This window comes from Furipterus horrens, unplaced genomic scaffold, assembly GCF_987537825.1.
Source record: "Furipterus horrens unplaced genomic scaffold, mFurHor1.1.pri manual_scaffold_10, whole genome shotgun sequence".
Taxonomy (NCBI): domain Eukaryota; kingdom Metazoa; phylum Chordata; class Mammalia; order Chiroptera; family Furipteridae; genus Furipterus; species Furipterus horrens.
This window is the reverse complement of record NW_028327180.1, coordinates 95,123,913-95,144,114: the sequence shown is the minus strand read 5'-3', so window position 1 is coordinate 95,144,114 and position 20,202 is coordinate 95,123,913. Positions and strand designations below refer to the sequence as shown.

Sequence of the window (20,202 nt, the reverse complement as noted above, 5' to 3'; positions counted from 1 at the left end):
AATAAGCAGCAAAGTGCTTAGCACACCTCCTAGGGAAGTAATTAGCCATAAAAAGGATACTCTGCACAGAGGAATCTCCTCCCCCCCAAAAGAACTCAGTTAATTGTGAATTGCTTATGCCAGGTGAGACAGAATCCGCGTCTACATCTCACCTGACATAAGCAACTCTGAATTAACTGGGAGTTTCTTTTTATAAACATGGTGCAGAGCCTTTTTTTTTTTTTTTCCTGGTAGTTAATTACTTCCTTGGGAGGTTCCCTTTAATAGTTCCCATAACAAGGCCATTATTGTCTTTAAGCATAATCACCGCCTCATTGGCTTTTGTGCCCTGCCTTTCTGATGTTCTGCCTCTGCCCGCACCCCGGAGGGACCCTGACCTGAGCCCGCTGGGTGGTCTGGAAGCACACACTGCGCCTCCTGTCCTAGGGCCGTGGGAATTCAGTTGTCTCCCGCTGGGAGCCTGGATCAAGGGCAGGGCTGGTAGAGCGATGCAGGCTGCACAAGGCTTCTTGGGGAGGCTGGGCGCTGCCCTCCCCCACCCCTCAAGCCCAAGTGCAGCATTCCTGCTGTTTGCTGGGCGTCGAGCTGCTGACTCCCTACAACGGGGAAGAAAGCCAGGACAGCGTTTCTTTCCGGATGAAGAAGGAGCTGATCTGTTAGCAACTGTTGTGCGCAGTGAAATCACCAGGGGCCAGAGGGAAAACAGCCAACCTTACTGGGACTCCCACCCTCGGGAAGAAAAAAAGAATTTAAGTGTCTTCTCTGTTGGCTCTGTGGCAGGAAGGTAAATGAATGAATGAATGGGAGCTCCGTGAGCTACATCAGGTCTCTTAATCTTTTCCGATTGGTACACTCCTATCCGTGGGTCCATTTGTTTAGTTACAAATTATACACGCGTACAACTGCACAATGTCTATTCACAGGATGAGGAAACATCAAAGCAGAATGTCCCACACTTTCAGCCATCATGCGATGGACAGAGCCCTGCTCTGGAAGGCACTGAAGCTGACCCCTCAGGACCCTGCGGGCAGGGCTGACCCCCCCGGTGTACAGGGTCAGCACAGAGCGGGAGTAGACACACTTTCGTTAAATCGAATAATCGACGCACGGGTCCTCTTACACCCTGAAACAGTTTGGGTAGGGGTGGATCCCACCCTTGTACTAATGTTTGCGGGAGGTGGTATGGTATTCTTAGGAAATCAGGCTGCCCAAATGCTACCACAATCCCATTTCCTGCCAGAATCTTCACGCTCCATCAGGGAATAACAGGAAAATTCAGCCCAGAGGTTAAAATAGGGGTCGGCAAACGTTCCCTGTAAATGGTCAGAGAGAAAGGTATCTCAGGCTTTGTGGGCCATGTAGTCTCGGCCCAGCTACTAAACACTGTCTTCCAGGGTGCAAGGAGCCATGATCAACACGTATGTGAAGAGGCATGGCTTTGTTCCAACAAAATTTTGTGTATGGACACTGAAATTTAATTTCCACATAGCCTTCATGTATTATGAAACCTTCTTCTTCTTTAGAGTTCTCCTCCCAACCATTAAACATGTAAAAACCCTCTTTAGCTCACAGGCCCCACAAAAGCAGGCTGTGGGCTGGCTTTGACCTGCAGGCTGTAGTTTGCCGACCGCTGGTTAGAACATTGACTCTGGAGTCAGAGCTGGGTTTGGTCCCCATTTTACTATTGGTTACTGAGTTATCATCAAAAAGATACTTGACCTCTCTCCAGACCTCGGTTTCCTCATCTGCAAAGCAACATCCCCAAGTACTGGATAAAGTGTGCCTGGCTTAATGACATCTCAGCACAGTGGGAGGCACGCAGTGTTATCCCAGCCCTGAAGGGTCTGGCAGGAAGGGTCCCCCTGAGGCAGAGCCGGGTCCCCGCCACCTTTTTGTACAACATGTACTTGAGAATCCAAAGCTCCCTCAAACCCCAATGCCTCCAGCCCATGCCTCCAGGAGCTCCTGTGGGCCCAAGGACGCTGCATCTGCCTCTGAGGAAATGCTATGACAACATTTGACAATAGTATAGGGGAGAGCTTTCAGGAAAAAATGACCCGTGACGACAGTATATATGCCATGCTCTGCTCTTAAGGGGCTGGGAATTAGAAGACGCTTGCTCACCTCCCTCATTATCCTTGTTGTCAGCGCAGGAGGTTTCCATGGCAACGTTGCATCCGGGCCCTCTCCAGCCGGTCTGGCAGACACACTGCCAGCTGTTCTGACCCAGTGTGCATCTCCCATTGCCGTTGCACAGATCGGGGCAGCCATCTGGTTGGAGAAATGGAGAGGATGAGAAAGAGGGATGCGAGGCCGCGCTGGAGCAGCGGGGGAGCCATGCACGGGGAGCGAGGCCACGGGCAGCCGCTGGGCCAGCCTCAGAGTGGGGCCTGTGCTTGCCGTGGAGAGTCGGGGAGGCAGGCGATGCATGCATTTGCAAGACGAAGAGGGGTCCCAGGTGCAGGGGCTCCGCAGTGACACTGACCTGTGTGGTAGGGGTCTCAGGCAACCTTCCCAATGCAGGGAACATTCCAGAACACTAAACTAGCTCTGAGCTTACAGCAGGACTAGCGAGGCTGTTATTTCTAGCCACTGGGTCAGGGCTGATGCTACCTCAAAACAATATGTATCTTTTTCTTTTCTTTTTTAAAGAAATGTCTGCTGCAGAAGAGAGAAAATTCCCTATCAGCCCAGGCTGGAGCCAAAGTGCCCTCCGTCTTTTAGAATTTTAAAGATAAAATTTATATATGATTATCCCTGGGTTCTTAGGGCCAAGAACTGGATGCCTCTGCTGGGCTCTTTTCATATTTTGGTAATATTTAGTTTCAGGGGCACTCTAAAATGTTGCCTGCTTATCACTTAACCTATTTATGTCACGATGTAAAAATACTGCAGGATTGGAAGGCTCTGGAGGAGGAGGAGGAGGAGCAGCTGAGGGCTGTGAGCTGGGACAAGAGGGAGGGACGCGCTTGTGCCTAGGGCAAGGCAGTGGGGGTCAATCCCTTCTTCCTCGGTGGTTTTCTTTTCTTTTGGGGTGTGTGTGTGCATTCAGCAGCCTACCCCAGTGCTGTACAACCTTTTTCATCTCCTGGCACACACAAACTAATTACTAAAATTCTGCGGCACACCAAAAAATATATTTTTTGCTTATCTGACAAAAAAAAAAAAAGAAAAACCACCATAGGTATCATTTTGATTCATTCCCACTGGATGGCTATGGTTGTATTGGCTGTGGTCTTTTTTTTTAAATTTGCCAGTTTGAGGGAAAGGAGGTCCGTGCCTCTGATGAAATCATCAGATATGGCATGTCTTAAAATGCCTGCGACACACGGGCTGAAAATCGCTGGCCTACCTACCTACTTCCCTGATCGCTCCGGCACCCAGAACAAGTGCTCCTACCCCTCTCCCGACCTGAGCCTCCTCAGACACACCTGAATGAGAAAAGAAGAAGAAAGGGGGGGTGGGGGGCAGAACACAAGAGAAAGAAAGGAAGTCTCCCTAGCAGAGCCTCCATCACCTCTTTAAAGATGTAGAGAGACCCACAGAATTGGTAAAATGTGGCCACCCTCACAAAACCTACTTGCTGGCAAGAATTCCTAGATACATTTTTTTTTTAATTTTCTTTCTTTGAGCAGCTTGATTGAGGCATAATTTACATACCATAATATTTCCCTGCTTTAAGTGGACAAGGCAATAACGTCTAGTAAATTGACCAAGTCATGTAACCTAGGTATGTTTTCTTAGTTCATTTATCTACCCGACATGACCATTAATTCTGTTGTTCCCAGAAAATAACGTTCCTGAGCATCGAGCTCCATCTTTCTACTTCTAGCTCTCCATCTGCTGCCATCTCTACCTCCATCTCTTTCCCTCTTTAAAAAAAAAAAAATCTCTTTTTAAACCACAAGTTCAGGGTGCAACGGGCCATGGCAGAGCGGTGAAGAGCTCTGTAATGATGGGCACAATTGATTTGAAGCCTTTCCAGCCCAAACCTTTGGAACCTGAAGCATTCCAGGGGCCTTCACCTGGCGTTTTGTTCGCTCTCCTCTCAGGCATCCTACGTGAGAATGACAATGAACCCAAAGTGGACGTGGGGCGGTGGTGGGAATTTAAAGGACTCCTCCTAAGAAGAAAGGTCTGAAGGAAGGGTCTGAAATTAAATTGAAATTTACTTCTTTTAAGAAGGTTCCCTCCTCAATGCTTCTTCCTTCCTGTCCTTTCCCACTGTAGCCTGGGTTAGCACCGGAAAAAGCAGGGTAAGAGACAGAGGGAAGCTCCGCATGGGGAAGTCAAGTTCCCAGGGAGTCTGTTCTTTTGCAGCACTACCTGCCGATGAAGTACCTGTGTTTGTACGACCCTCACAAAGCCCTGAGTCACACTGCTATTTCTTACTATACCAGGGACGTGACAGTGGCCCTGCCTGGAAAACCAGTGACATATTTCTGTTCATACTGGGGCGGCGCTGGGAGGGGAAGCCACCCTCGGGTGCAGAGGAACGACAGACAAATGTATCTGCAGGAGCAAAATGGAACTCCATAGGAAAAGACCAGGGGACGTTTCACAGGGTCTCAAGGAAAAGAGAATATTCCCAACCTCCAGCCACCTCCAGCTTTACAACGTCTACCCGTTGAATTCTGGGGAAAGGATCACAAAGAATACACTAAATGACAGACCCACCTCCATTTGCTCAGCGTGCCATCTATAATATGTGCCTTGTTATTTAGCTACTTTGAGGTCTCATCCCCAAAGTCTCAAGAGAAGCCTTATTGTGTAGGAAACTCACGTCCAGTACATAAAATTTAAATTGGCAAAGAACACTGGCATGCCAGTCAGAGATACGCACTCAAAATATGTAGTCTCCTAGAGTGAATGAGGCTTTTTTCCCCTTTCTCTTCCTCTCATGATTTTTTTTTCCTTCCCGACCAACTGAAGTGAGATAAACAGACCACAGGAGCGGGTTTTCTCCACATCATATGAGGAAGATGAAAACATGAACAGTAGGAAGCTGGCAAATCTCTGAGAAGTTCTGGGGCAGCTGGGAATTAATGGACAGGACTTTGCTTTTAGTCGAAGAGGAAGAAAGCAGCCTTGGTAGGTGCGTGGTGTTGCTAGGCAACCCCAAGCTACCCCCAGCACAAGTTCATTCTGCTGGTGGCCTTTGGAGGAGGAGGAGGAGGAAGAGGAGAAGGAGGAGGAGGAGTAGGTGATGCGCTGTGTTTTTAAAGTGCAAAGCCAGCTTCTGCTTAAGGAAAAACCAAACGAAGGAAGTAATTAGTCTGGAGGGCAAATGGGTATCAGATGGTGGCTTTTCCCTGGAGAGGATCCTATAAATGGAGTTCGACTGGGCTTATGGGCTCACACTTGGGGATCCAAGTTGTGGATTTTGGGCCAGCACTGCAGACCTCCTTGAAGTGCCTGTCTCTGAGACTAGGATACAGAATGCCTTAAGGCACAGGTATGGGGTTCTTTGTGCAGCTAGAGAGCTGGCGGTCTGTCTGGAGATTTCAGGTTCTATCATGACCCCAGACCAGTAATTCTCAATGGAGTCAACTTTGTCCTCCTCTACCCCAACATTCCCCCCAGGGGGCACTTGGCAAAGCCTGGAGATATTTCGGATTATCACAATTCGGGGAGGATGCTAATGCTTAACGTTCTACAAAGCACAGGAGAGTTTCCATAACAAAGAGTGACCCAGTCCCAAAGGTCACTAGTGCTGAAGGTGGGGAAATCCTGCCCTGACCGAAGACTGGCTTGTTTGCTGTTGGATCCAGGGCCTGGCCTCGGGCTAAGCACTGAGTAGGTGCTTGAATGAATGGAAAACGATCAGAAGTGCTAGATTATTTCAGCTGGCCTCCTTTTCAAAGTCAAAGTCCTCCTCCCAGGGAGAACTTTCAAGGGCATTGGTGATATCTTGGGCTGATTCTGTCACAGTTGCCATGCCTTTGGCACAGTGGAAATGGAGCGGTTTCCAAGACTTTCTACACACACGATTCCAACCATTAGGAAAGAAAATCCATCAGCACAGTCACCAGGGAGGCAGGCTGTTTGCTGAACAAAAATTAGAGTTGCTGCAGAAATTTGGGATGACAAACACATCCAAACACACCCTTATATTCAGATGGCTCCTGAATGTTCAACTCCAGACCTGGCCTCCAACTTGCCCCTCAACGTCTCCATCTGTTCCCTCACAAGCATCTCAAACTCAACAGAATTTAACCTCTTTGCCGCCCTTGCCCCAACACGCTGATCCCTTGATCAATGAATGGCACTTCTATTGCCACCCCCCCCCCCCATCCAAGACTGAAACCGGGGAGTCATGCTTGATGACCGTCTCCTCTCTCACTTGCCCTCTCATCTCAGGCATACGGTCCACACCATGTCCTGCATCATTTTCTTCTTAGCTGTAAGAAACCCTACCGAGCAGCTGCCCTGGGCACTCCTGTCATGATGTACACTGTCAGGGCAGGGCCCGTTTACTCTAGGACTGACAGTACTCAATGCATAGTTGGCGGAATGGATGCATGAATGAATGACTTCTGACTGAAATTGGCATCTCCAGTGGCTTTGGCAGGGTGGAAATGGAATCATTTCCAAGATTTTTCCTACATGTAAAATTTCAAACACTAACCTCCCCACCTCCCCCTACTCCATTGACATAGTTACTAGGTAGGCAGGCTTTTGCCCTAGCAAAAATGAGGCATGAGCAAAATAATGTCTACAGCGCAGTAAAAAGGGGAGCATAAATGCACTTGAAGAAAGCTATAATTACCATAAAAGGCTTTGCTAAAAAAGCATCAAGAAATGTTCCACAATTTAGAGGTAGACATAGTGGCTAATGTTGGATGAGGGGTATGAAAAGAGAAGTAGTGTTTTAACATTCAACATCAAGCCCATCTTGGAAAAGCAGAGAGACCAGCACCCTACCATGGGGGAAACGCAAGTGGAAACACCAGCCCGGCTGTGTAGATGCAGGTCGATGATGAGGAAAAGCTAGGGAAGCGAGCTGCTCCTGCTTGGTGCCACAAACCACGAGGACAGCCACTGCGTCCTGGATTCAATCCCCTGCCGAGAGACATTTCTGGATCAAGGGAAAACTTGAACCTTGTGTGGAGTTAGAGAATTCTGGGCTTAACACCTAGATCTGTTTCTTGCTTTCTGTGTGATCTTGAGCTGGTCGATTCACCCCTTACTCCCGTTCGTAAAATTATACATCTTGCCAATTCGTCTTATTTATTGTCCCTCCCGACAGAATGTGCCCTGTACTAAGGCTGGGGTTTTTGTTTCTTTTGTTCATTGAGACATCCTCAGTGACTGGAAAAATACTTGTCACATAACAGACAATAGATGTTTATTGAATAAGTAACTTAACAGGGATGGTGCTACTATGTCAGATGCCAGAGGGTTAAATGAAATGACAAAGGCAAAGGTTTTAGCACGGGGCTTGCCACCTTGCACATGCTCTATAGGTAGTAGCACTCGTTTGTGTGGATATGATTGTTGCTATTGCAAATGTTATAATTAGTGGTAGGCCTTTTCTTCCATGCATAGTTTGAAATGCAGGCCATTTCTCTTTGCTGCACCTCCAGATTCAAAAAAGAACAGGAGCCTATCCTTTTTCAGATTTTTTTTAAAAAAGGAGGTTTTTTTGGGGGGTTCTCAGTGTGTGATGGCATCACACCCTGGGAACTCCTCGCTCCCACCACCAAGGTAGAATAAACGGTGGCTTTTTCTCTTGGGCGGAACTGTACTTTTTTTGCATGTTAACTTAATTAGGGAACCCTCTCTCCCCCAACTGTTTTTCCGAGAGCTGTGCATTATTGGAAATGAGGAGCAGCCACACACTGGAAATATGTATTAGAATAGAATCTGCCGCTGCATTCAGAGCCCTTTAGAGTTGAAAACAGCGGAGGTGTTGGGGACCAGGGATCATCAGGGGTTCAGCGGCCATTTATGCTAAGCAGCAGTGACAAATGCTCAGAAAATTAATCTGGTGCTTCAAGATACTCTGGGGAACACTCCAGCTAATTTTAGAACACTGGCTGCCAAAGAGGCATTCTGGCCTCCAGAAAACGGGAGGGCCTCTGTTCCCAGGCACACGTTCGCACGGACGCTCAGCCATGAACCTGAGCTTGAACAGCTGCCCCTGCTTTGGTAGAAAAGACCCCGAAAATCCAGAGGCAGATGTATCCGTTTGTTGCAACAGCATCTGATGTCTTTCAGGGTTTGCACAGAAGCCAGTGAGGATCCTGGGGCAGAAGGGCTGGGGAGGCCAGTCAGCCTTTCTGTGGTCTGCTGCTTGGTCTTCTGCTCAGCAAGCAGAAATCCGCCCCACCAGCCAGCAGCGACACGGCAGAGCCTCCGCAGGCGATATAAATTTGGATCCAGCTGTCTACTCTGCACGTTTCCTGCATGCACCTGGATTCTCACTGATCAGCATCATTTCTGTCTGCCTGGGAGAAGGCAAGGGGATGGCTTAGCCTTGGCCTCAGAAAAAAATGAACTAAAACATAAAAATAAATAAAAGCAATCCTTCCGCATTTGAAGAAAAAGAGGAAAGAAAGTCATGCCTTATATTTTGTTTTGATGCTTCAAGTTCTTATTAATACTTTTTTTTTTTTTTTTTTTTTTAAATAGAAGACCATGGGGGAGGAAACTGAGAGTTTAGGGAATAGTAATGGCGGGTAACTTGTCTGGGAGGGAGAGCCCGTATCAATTCCCCTGAGAACTCAGACTAAATCACGATCACGCTTTAGCACTGGGGTCCAACACGAGCCTGGGCTTTCTTTTGGGGGAGCCTGCCTCCACCCTCCACCCGGCCCAAGAACATCCCCTCTCTTTACTCCACATAGTAAGCTACTGATGGGAGATTGTCACCACGCGGCTAAAGCACACACACACCTGGGGCCTACGCTGACCCTGGCTGAGAACGCACCGGGGGTCCGTCCCACTTCTTTATTATTTATTTATTTCATTAAAAAAAAAGATTTTTATTTATTTTTAGGAAGAATGGTGGGAAGGAGAAAGACAGGGGGATAAACATCTAGGTGAGAGAGAAACATCGATCGGTTGCCTCTTGCACGTGCCCCAACCGGGAACCAGCCCGCAACCCAGGCGTGTGCCCTGACTAGGAATCGAACCAGTGACCTTTCGCTTTGCAGGACAACGCCCAACATTGAGCCGCACTGGTCAGGGTTCCCCCGACTTCTATAGATCAGAGCAGTGCTTCTCAAAAGTGTGGGCCTGGGTCTCACTGCAGCGACGTCACCCGGGAACTTGTCACAAATGCACGTCCTTGGGCTGCACTGCAGATGTACTGAATCAGCACCTCCAGGGCGGGGCCTGGAGATCTGCATTTTAACAAGCCACAGCTGGGAAGGAATTTGGATGTCTGCTCGCTGTGAGAACCACAGCTTCAAAGATTAAGTCCTAAATTTTTAAAGGGGCCCCAAAGGCCCTGCAATATCCAGCCCTGTCCAGTTCTCCCCTTCTGACCTCATGTCCCTTTCACGCTCTGCTCTCTGGATGCCCACCTCCCTGCCCTGCTGTGTTCTAGAACATAGCAAGGATCTGTTTTTTTTTTTGTTTGTTTGTTTTTTGTTTGCACTCTCTTTGGCTGAAGCCAGGGCTCCTGGGCTCAGCCAGCATTTGCTCAGGGAAGGCTCCCTGACCTCCAGCTTAGGCTTCCTGCCCCAACAACGTGATTCTATGGCACCCCCAACACCTGCCACAGCTCTTGCCAAAATTCTAACTCATTCTTCCTTCAAAGCCACTGGTCTCAACTTGGCTGCACGGTAGACTCACCTGGGAGCCTTAATAATGCTGGTGCTAGGCTGCACCCCAATTAAATTGAAATCTCTGAGGATGAGATCCAAGCATGAATATTTATTTTTTGAGCTCCCCAGAGGATTCCTATGGGATGCTGAGGTTGAGAACCAGCGGTTTAGTGTCTGCCTTCCCAGGGCAGAAACTCTGACTCTGCAGTCAGTGGCTGCTTTCCCAGTGCCCACCCTGGGCCTGGCGTTAGAGACGTTTGTGGAATGAATGTATAAATAAACCAAGGTGGTGTTTCTGCTGCTTCATTGTGCCCTTGATTTGGCTGCCAGGGGAAAGAAAATGTTTCCCGTTGACCACACCCCAAGTCTCTGGCTGGATGACATGTCCCCAAGCAAAGGAACAGCGGGGCTGTGGCCCAGGGTCTAAAACCAAGCTGATGATGCCACCGTGGGTGAGAGCCGAGGACGTCTGTGCCTTTCCACTTGTGAGAAGCTGACACCTTCTGACTGAAAGAGACAGAATAGAGGGCCTAGCAAGACAGGTAAGCCGCGTGCTGGCGGATGAAGAGGGTGACAAATGTTATACAAAGGCATGATGGCTATAATAAGAAAGCCAAATGGTTTAATTTTGGCGGATAATCAAGTTGTACCTGGTGCTGCTATTCCCACAGCTGTCTAGCAAATAATGAATGTGGTACCTACTGGGTATGGAAATAGGGACAAAGGCACGACTTTGATTTCTTATTTGTTATTTTTAACCATCCAATTTCTACACCCATTGAGCATCCTTATAGCCACTGGAGGGTCATAAAATTACAAATAACACCTAGGAGGCCTGTGGGCACGGACTTGTTACTTACCGCAGGGCTGAGGGCTCCCTTTTACCTAGCGTGAAATCAGGCCGATGATAAATTGCCATATATTTTTTTGTTGTTGCTGTTTGAAGCACAACTTTAGGAAATGTAAGGAAATCACTAAAATGTTTGTTTCTTATAGATGTTGTTTTAAAAAAGGGTAACGACTCTGCCCCAGGACTATAATTACGGATTTTAGGAAGCTTTTACTATAATGACAACAGTAATAGCAAAGCCTCCTATAGACATTTCTCTGTGCCTGCCACTCTTTGACGAGCCTGTCATGCATTTGCTCATTTAATTGTCACCACAACCCTATGCTGTCACTACTAGTATTACTCTCATTTCACAGGCAAAGAAACAGAAACACAGAGAAGTTAAGTAACTTGGCCAAAGTTGCAGAGTTGGTTAGTGGTGGAGCCAGGATTTGACACCAGGCAGATGGGCTCCACAGTCTCTGCTCTCAACCAGGGTGACCAACCGTCCTCATTTGCCTCGCACTGAAAGTCCCGAGGACCAGAAAGCCCCTGAATCCCAGGCATCACGGAGGCCAGGAGTTGTGGGAGCCTGCTTTGTATGGTATGGGAAATTGTAACCACTGCATAGGCCGGGACTGGAACATGGGTCCATGAGTCTTAAAGACAGCTGGTAGGCATGATCCACATACCACACTGCCGGTCCCATGCTCCGGAGGGTCTTAGGAAAAAGATAAGTATGCAATATATTCTTTGAAGCTCGTGAGGCCTGCTCTGCTTTGTGTAACTCCTGATTTGTATCGGTAGAATGTTACAACAAGATGTTTAAGTAGAAAGAACACTCTGGACTTTTGCAATGCACCATGGTGCCAAACAGTCTGGTCACCTATCACCCTATATGGATTTATATTTCCCTTTGTTGTTACTCCCAACAATTGGGCGAAGGGCTGCTTGCGTACCCCATGCACTTCTGCACGTAGCTAACTCAATAAAGGCTCTGACTGAGGGAAGATTCGTCAGTGATCTCTTCCGAGAGACATTCCCCCTTTTCTCTCCCCAGGCAGCTCATCTCTGGGTCAGTTCTTTCATCCGTGCCAAGGGATCTGGGGGACTGGAAACTCTCACCATGAGTGAGGACTGGGCTTTTTTCATTGGTGGCTGTGGCAGGGCAAGGTGGGGACGGAGGCTAACACACCCAAGGGCAAGTGAGAGGACGCAGATCTTTTCACTGGGGGTCGGGTTGAGTATGCTGGGGCCTCCAACAGATTCGGCTGCCTCCTCAGGCCACAGGACCAGGTCAGTCTGGTAACCACGTGGCAGTCTTTAGGAAGCTGCCTGGGATTAAATCTCAGCTCCACCCTTGGCTGTGTGATCTTGGGCAAAATATTGTTTTGTTTATTAGTGCTTATTCCTTAGGTTCCTTCATCTCTAAAACCAAGGCAATACAAGTACCTGTTTGTTGGGGTTGCAAAGAGAGAATACATATTACATGCTAAGCACGAGTATACATATGTGTAAATGTACATACTACACATGATGTGTAGAATATGTGTAAAATGCACGTAGCACATGTTCCAGAATGGACAGCTGTTATTATTGTTGTTGTTGGTTCAGGTCACCTGAAATGGTAGCAGAAGGTCTGTGTGGCTTGGGCTGACTTGCATGTGCAGTGACCATAAGGAATGATTGTATGCTATTATTTAAAACAGGATCAGTCCAATCAGTGTAGTAAAGACCCCAGGAAGGTGCCCTCCAAAGACTAAAATGGCAATGAGAATGATGAGGTAATTTCCTGAGAGTTACATGAGTAAGATCAGCACATAATGGAGGGGACACGTTATCTACAGAATTTCCCTTAAAATACAGGAGGTATGTGAGGTGAGACTGTGAGGGATCCCAGGCCTTAGAAATCTCAGCCAGGCTCAGAGAGGTATGTTAATGGAAAGCGGCCATCTGTCTGGAGTGTGGAAAGGGGGCCCGCAGAGCAAGAGCATGTCAAGGGCAATTCTGAAGTGAGTGGGTTCTGTTCGACTGAGGAAAATCAATACCACCTGCCTCTGATGAGTAGGTGCCAAGGGCTTGGCACTTCACATCCTTATTATTTCATTGAGCCCTTTCAAGGACCATATGGAGTATGAATTATCATCATCAACTGTGGTTGAAAAGTCTGAAGCTCAGAGAAGTTAATTAACTTGCCCAGGGTCATAATCACTGAAAGTGGTAGCCCAAGGGTTTGAACCCAGGCCCGGTCAACTTTAAGTCCATGCACTCTGCTCCCCTCCAGCCAGGTAGAATTCTACAGGGTGGGGTGGCCTCAAAATACCATACTGGTGGCACTCAAATACTTAAAAAGCAATCTTTCTCCATCCATACACCCAACCTTCCTTTATTCCTTCCATTCACCCATCCACCCATCCATTCATCCATCCATCTATCTATCCATCCATCCATCCATCCATCCATCCATCTTTATCTATCATCTATCCATGATCTCTCTAGCTATCCATCTATTTATCCACCTACCTACCTTATCTATATTTATTAATCTATCAAGCCTTCCTTACCAACAAATATCTCCAAATTCTCTGAAGATTTCTTTTTTAAAGAGATTGTATTTATCTATTTTTCAAGAGAGGGGAAGGGAGGGAGAAGGAGAGAAACATTGATTGGTTGCCCCTCACAAACACCCCAGCTGGGGACATGGCCTACAACCCAGGCATGTGCCCTGACTAGGAATCGAACCGGTGGTGACCTTTCGGTTTGCAGGACAACGTCCAATCCACTGAGCCACACCAATCAGGGCAAATCTCTGAAGCTTTGTTCTCAAAACACCATTGTGTTCAATGACCCCATACAGTAACTATATTTTATCTTGTTTTATATTACTTACTGCCTGGTACAGAAACAATAAAAACATTTCAGTCTGTCTTCTGCTTCTTCACCCTCTTTTCTTTCCTTTGGCTGGTATGACATCTCCCACCCCCACCTTTACATGTGAATCCAGCACCTTCTATCATTCACCCCTTCCCATCCTTGTGACCTCGGTCACCCTGAGTCATCAAGAACTGATCCTGCTCTTTGAAACTATTTGCATGTTGTGTTCTAATCCTTTTCTTAACAAGTCTTTAGCGGATCAAGGACTTGGGGGAGGCCACTGGTCATTACAGGGTCTTTATCTACAAATTTAGCAACAGCCTCCATCAGCAGGTGCATTTATATGTGGCACAGCAGAGGAATAAGGAGACCTGTTTTCTGAAAGAGGACGGAATGGGAATCAGAATCCCAACAAGCTGGCCTAGGCTATTGTTAGGTGCTATTCTACAGTTTTGCATAATAAGTGTGCCCTTAGCAAGGAGAGAGCTTTCTCTTCAAAATCCTCTCATTTACAGAGAAACAAAAACCACTCCTTTCAAATACGTTTTAAACATGCAAAACAGCAGTATGTTTCTGTTAAGTCACATTTTCGCTAAATGGATAATTAAATGCTGATTGGGGGCTGCTCCTCAGCTGCTAACCTGCCGGGTTCCCACACACACTCATGACCCACAGCAGAGCCATCCCCGGGAGGCAGAAAGCATGACTGATTTTTCCAATAAAGCTACAAAAATCGATAATCCTTGTAGATGGAACGCTCGCCTCCCTAACCATCTCTGCGTTTCATCTCCCTCTGCTATTCCTCCCAAACAAGCCTCCATCTCCACCTGGGCGCCTGTTACGGATTCCATACCACCAGGATCCAGCCCAAGCTCTATCCCAGCTCTGCTGATTGTACCTCTTAGACAGGCCCCACAATGCATCTTGATTTAGAGGTGACTGGGTTTTATGTGGCTCTGGAAAATGCTGTTTCGCTTTTCTGGAGCTCCAGTATATTGTGAGGTATGGCTGTGCATGCCTGCTGATTCATGGCACAGGCAAAAAGGACTCGGAGATTTCCGAGGTCACCCCGTGTGTACGGAATAACACAACACGAACCCAAAAAATACCCTCGGATCAGAATCCTGGCTCTACACATATGCAATGGCATCGTCTGCTGTACTTGACATTGCCTGAGGATTGGTGCTTCTCACCAACTGTGCTGCTAAGGAAAGTCAGCCGCCCCAAACAGACATTTTCAAGATAAAGTGGGAACCATTTCATGTCCTTGGCTATTTCTCTGTAAAGTATCATAGGTATGAGGGTAAGAAAGAAGGCTGTTAGGCTAGACTCTGACAGGTCTCCCAAGTTCAGGGTAGCCAGGCCGTGGTGAGAAGCAAATTAAGCATCCATGCAAAATATACCAGGACGTGCGATCCTGAGGTGGAAAATTTAAATGCACCAAAGTCAAGAGATTCAAAACGATGGTTCCCACAGCAACTATAACTCAGTTCTCTGGTGAATATAAAATTAACTCCATTGCAAAACACGCTGTCCAATTTACGCCTTAATATAGTCATGGCAGAGCCACAGTTGCTGTGAGAATGCTAACTCTGAATTGTTTTGAATAATTAATTTAATGAAAAGTTGGTAGAAATGTGAACTCTTGAGAGAAAGTCAGCTTAAATTTAGGGAAGCTGGCCAGCGATGTCTCTCTACTGAGGAGCAGGGAGTCGCTTTCAGAATCTGGGATCACTGAGTGCATTTTTTTTTTTTTTTGCCTGAAGAGCAGAGAACCCCATCTCCGAAAACACACTCCTGCAGGTAGGGACTTGCCTAACAGCTGAGGCTGCCTTCCTGGTGTGCGTACATCTCGGTTGCATTGCCCGTCTCCCAAGTAATCCTCTCGCTGCAGCTCCCTGGGGTCAAAGCAGGCGAACAGAACAGCGTAATGGTTACACCTGGTCTTTGTCACGTAAACCTGGGTTTGGAACCCAGCTCCCCCTGTCACTGACTGTTGAGACTTACACCAATTGCTTAACGTCTCTGCGCCAGGTTTCTCACCTGTGCAATGACAGTGACAATAGTTTTTACCTCACAGGACTGATAGAGGATTAGATGAGAGAAGGTATGTTAAGCATTTAGCATCGGGGCTGGCAAATTTCGTGGTCAGTACTCGATAACTGTTAGCTGTTTTTATCTGGAAAGGGGATTCAGTCAGTCAGTAAATTGAAAACACATAAAAAATCAATTATTTGGTCTTTCTTGTTATTTCAGTCCAAACTGATGTGGTATAAGTTTGAGCCAGCAGGCCGGGGGTGAAGAAGACAGAAATATGAGTTGACAAACATTTCCGAAGCAATAGTCCCTCTCTATATTGCGATTCACTTATCACAGCCTCATTGTATCGTAGGATTTTAAAAAATATTATAATTATTTATCGTGGATTTTTTGCTATATCTTGGGATTTTGCAGTACTGTATAGTAAATACTAAAATAAATGTAAGGTTCCTACTTCGCAGATTTTCACCTGTCACGGGGTGTCTAGAACGTAATGCCCGCGATAAGTGAGGGATCACTGTAGTGTATCTTTCACAGCGATACCTGAGGTCACTTCTATTGAAGTTATAGGAATGCACCAATCCCTCATCTCTTCTAACCAATGAATATTTTTCAACTTTCTTTGGGTCACTATCTTCTTCCCCATGGATCTTTTAGATCTTTTCCTCCTAACTCCTCTCCCAATCATGAAATTTCAACATCACAAATATACTTTTTATGTGGTTATTTATTGCATTTTTTTTTATACGTTAGAAGATTTTTCTCACCGTCCCAAAGAGCCATTTTTCACTTCCTCGGTGGCGACACTGTCCTCATTTCAAATGTAGGCATTAAGCCAACACACCCCTTGTTTAAGCCCCCAACCTCCAAAACTCAGAAGAAACCCTTCAGTTCCTTTATCATCCCCTTTTCCTTCTTTGAATCCAGCTCTTGACTTCTCAAAAATGGACCATTCTGGCAGCTAAGAAACACAGTATTTGTGACGCTAGCTGTGTTCCTGGCTTCTCACTCTACGTGCTCCTCCTAGCTACAGTGGCCTCTTCTTCTCTGTCGCCTAAATAACCCGAGAGGGTCACGCCTCGGGAATCTCCAGGCAGCCAGCCCTTGGTGAGCACCTGCTCTACTCCAGGCTCCAGGGCAGGGCGTAACTTAGGCTTTCTGGAGAGCATGTTTCGCCACTGGGTGCCAAAGCAATGGACTCCTCTAAGAGACCATCTTCCTTGGGAGGCACTGTCAGGGTGTCAAGAGAAAGGGGTGAAATAACAGCCTGGGAGGAAAACAAATAAACAGGAAACGCCCCAGCAACTCGCATCTCTAGCGTCTAAAGCCATTTCCAGATGGGCTGTCTTTATGCATCTGCCTCATGCTGTTCCCCGGCCTCCACCTCCTCCCCCCCCCGAGTCTTGGCTTGCGGCTTTTTTATTTCGCTGTGATCGGTATCAGTAACATTTTAATGTCTTCTGAAAGACATGATTTTATAACAGTGCACTCACTCGCTTTCACTGCTCAGAGAAGATTTTAAAGCTGCATTACTTAGTGTAAGCCAATCTCACTGGTGATGGAGGCAGAAATTTAAATGTCGAGGTAAAGCGGGCTCAGCGTGCTGAGATCAGTGAGACAAAACTTCAGAGGGGCCTGCCGGTCTAGCCAGATGCTGAGCTCGGCCTGGAATTGCGCTTCGGTTTCTTCAGAAACCTAAGCAGGGCGGAAGGGTGGAAAGTCCGCTGGCCGAACTGCCTGCTGACCAGTGCGTCTTCCCAGGGGAACCTCCCTGCGTTTCACTCTTTGCCTGTAGGAGTCAATTTTGCCCAATAGCCAGTTCAACCAGTTGGGCCTAAATCTGCTTGCAGACCTACTGTGTGGGATAACCTGGGTGCCATTCCATTCATGGGTCAACAGGACACTTGGGGCCTCACCGGACTCGGCAGCACTAAGGATACCAGTGGCTTCCCCGACTTCTTTGAATTTCTAGAATATCACCCTGAGGATGTCATAGCCAAGGTGTCCTCACCGCGGCGACCCTTGAACTCCCAAGAATGTATGTTTCTGTATGTGGATAAAAAATACAAATGTGGTTTGTTGGTGTGATACCGTGTGAGGCGTGATGCAGAGAAGCCTCGGCTGCCCTTTGAAAGCTTCCATTCTGAACAACCAAGCGGAAAGCAAAGTCAGCTTCTCCCAAGGCAGCAAAAAGCCATCTCTTTATATACCTGAGTATAAAGACATGGCTTCTGAAATCTCCATACTTTAAAAATATTCAATATTGATTTTATCCTACCGGGATAGATAAAACAGCATGATTGATCCTGGCCACTCAATCCACTGCAGTGCTGACTAGATCGAGAGATTTCTGATGCTTTTCTATGGGATCTTTCAAGTTTTCATCCCTAGAAAAGGCAGTTTCCTTTGACTTCAGAGTACCCTGATTTGTGGAATCGGATGGGCAGCTGGTGGGTAGGGCAGCCTCTGCAGGTCTGAGGTCAGCATGTCCAGTTACCTCCCCAACACCGCGTTTGAAATGGCCAGGAGTTCCTCTGGTCTGCATCTGCCTCTGAAGGGGGCTTAGGGCATGCTCGAAGGCAGAGGAAGTGAGCAACTGCGGAGCACCATCATGCTGGGCACTGCCCCAGGGATCAGAGCCTGAGCTGAGAGGATCTGGGAGGAGCAGTAAGGCAATGGAGAAAATGCAAGACACACGAGTTCTGCTTTCCCCGGGAAGAAGATCAACAGGTTACCCTGCTGTACTGAAGGCTTCTCTCTAGGTCAAGCCTGAAAGCCCAAGGAATTCCCCCCGAGGGGGGCAGGACAGATTCACCCCTGAAGCGAGGAGAAGGCGCTAGGCAGCGGGATGTTGCAGCAAAGCCCTCGGACCCAGTCAAAGAGGGAAGATGACGATGGAGGCAGAACCCGTCACTGGGGGTCAGCGTGACTTCCTTGGCTGTTCTACCCAAGGCAGCTCAGAGAAGATCCTGGAAGATCCTGTTGCTGGCCCTTCTCTGCACCGCTCCAGCCCTTATCCTTGCTCTCCCTGGTCCTTCCTGTTAATCATTGTGGCCAAAGAGCGGGCATGTATGCCTGCTGTGTCAGGGAAACTGACATTCTACCAGTCTAAGGAAGAGGAGGGGCAATGGGGCCCCTAGCAGCATGAATCATTAGGCACGCATCCAGAATCCCAAAGACGCCTATTTGGAATGTCTAGGTGTTGAACATTTGCAAAAGTAGCATTTCAGAGCATGGCACTAGACCAATGTGCAATGCAGAGGCGCGCTGTAATGGGTGTGGATGCACCATGCTGGGCCTGCCGAGAAGTCAGATGGGCCCACACACACACATGCACACGCATGCACACACAGACATGTACACATTCACACGCATGACCAGAATTAGCCACTGGCTCAGCTGGCCTGTATGTATTGTTGAGATCTGGGGCTTAGCTGTCCACTGGAGCAAAGGGAAGGAGGAGAAGCCAAAAGGGGCTGCAGAGCGGGTAGTAATGGGAACCCCTGCGCACGCTTCTTGAAGGCTCTCTTTGCTGGTTACATAGACCATGGATGTAGACCCATGAGTCACCCTAACTGCCTTGGGTAAAGCACTTCCTGTTGCTATGCGTTGTGTGTCTGGGGGCAACAGCTACCAGCGTGCTTCACCAGCTGGTTGCGAGGTGCGCTGAGGGAACACAAAGTCTTTTGAGCTCCTTGGAGAAAATTCACTGTGTAAGTGCCAAGTATCACCATCATACCATGGTCATGAGACGCCCACCGGCTTAAACCAATCACCAGGAGAGTTGGGCCATCAAAGAAAAGAAGCCAAAGCTGCCCCCATCTCCATCCAGGCACATGATGTCCCCTCATTCGGCACTAACCCTGAGGTGGGGCTGGGGGCGGGGGTCAGTGGCCACGGACAGGAGCTTCCCTTGGCTCCCTGTCCTGTTGCCCTGTCCTGTGCAGTGTGCTCACAAAGTCTGAATTGCTTGCCAACGTTGGAAGATTGGGAGACGGTGTGAACCAACCCCGATTTCCGGCTGCCATGGAGAAATAGAAGAGTTCGCAAAACTAGGCTGCATAACAACACTCAGTGGAAGGCAGGGCGGGGCTGCCCTCCGCAGAGGGGCTTCACCTTCCAGTGTTTGACCCTCCCCACTCTCTCCCACCCTGTGTAGTGCACTTGCGTTGTCTTATCAGCCCAGGGCTATTTGAGTTGATGAGTCTTTCTACGCTCCCACCTCATCTTGCGGTAGATAAAGATACTGAATTGATAGTGTGCTCATTATCTGAATATAGGCCAACTCCCCTAACAGAGGAGAGGCCTGCCCTACCCCCTCCCGCCATGGGGACAAGAGGAAAACTCAGTTTCCGCCACTCCTCCCCCTTGCCAGTAATTCCACCTCTAAACCTGAAGGCGTTCTCCCTTAGAGATGCCCAAGCGGTAATCCAACTAAATTAAATTATAAGCATCTGAAGCCAGGTTTCAGAATAAATAAAAATACAGCTCTTGCTAAGAGAAGACGAGACTTAATTAATGGGTGTTATTTAACAAGAGCGAATTGCGCCATATATGGAGGATTAAAAGAGAAATAAGGATAGGAAGGGAAATAAAAATTTAATGAGTTGCCATCTTCATTTGATTTAACGAAATTTCTTCTGTTGTTGAAAATATTAACAGTTAGGAGGGAGTCACTTGTGTGTA

General features: G+C 47.6%; 1 protein-coding gene across 1 annotated transcript in view; it reads right to left on the bottom strand.

Annotated features, from left to right (window-relative positions):
* Window positions 1-20,202, bottom strand: part of LOC150000980 (teneurin-2) — a 612,383-nt gene that overhangs the window by 85,658 nt on the left and 506,523 nt on the right. Inside the window, exon 12 of the mRNA XM_090288551.1 lies at window positions 2,125-2,271. Coding sequence (XP_090144677.1) covers window positions 2,125-2,271 — 147 coding nt within the window. The remainder of the gene's footprint in view (window positions 1-2,124; window positions 2,272-20,202) is intronic.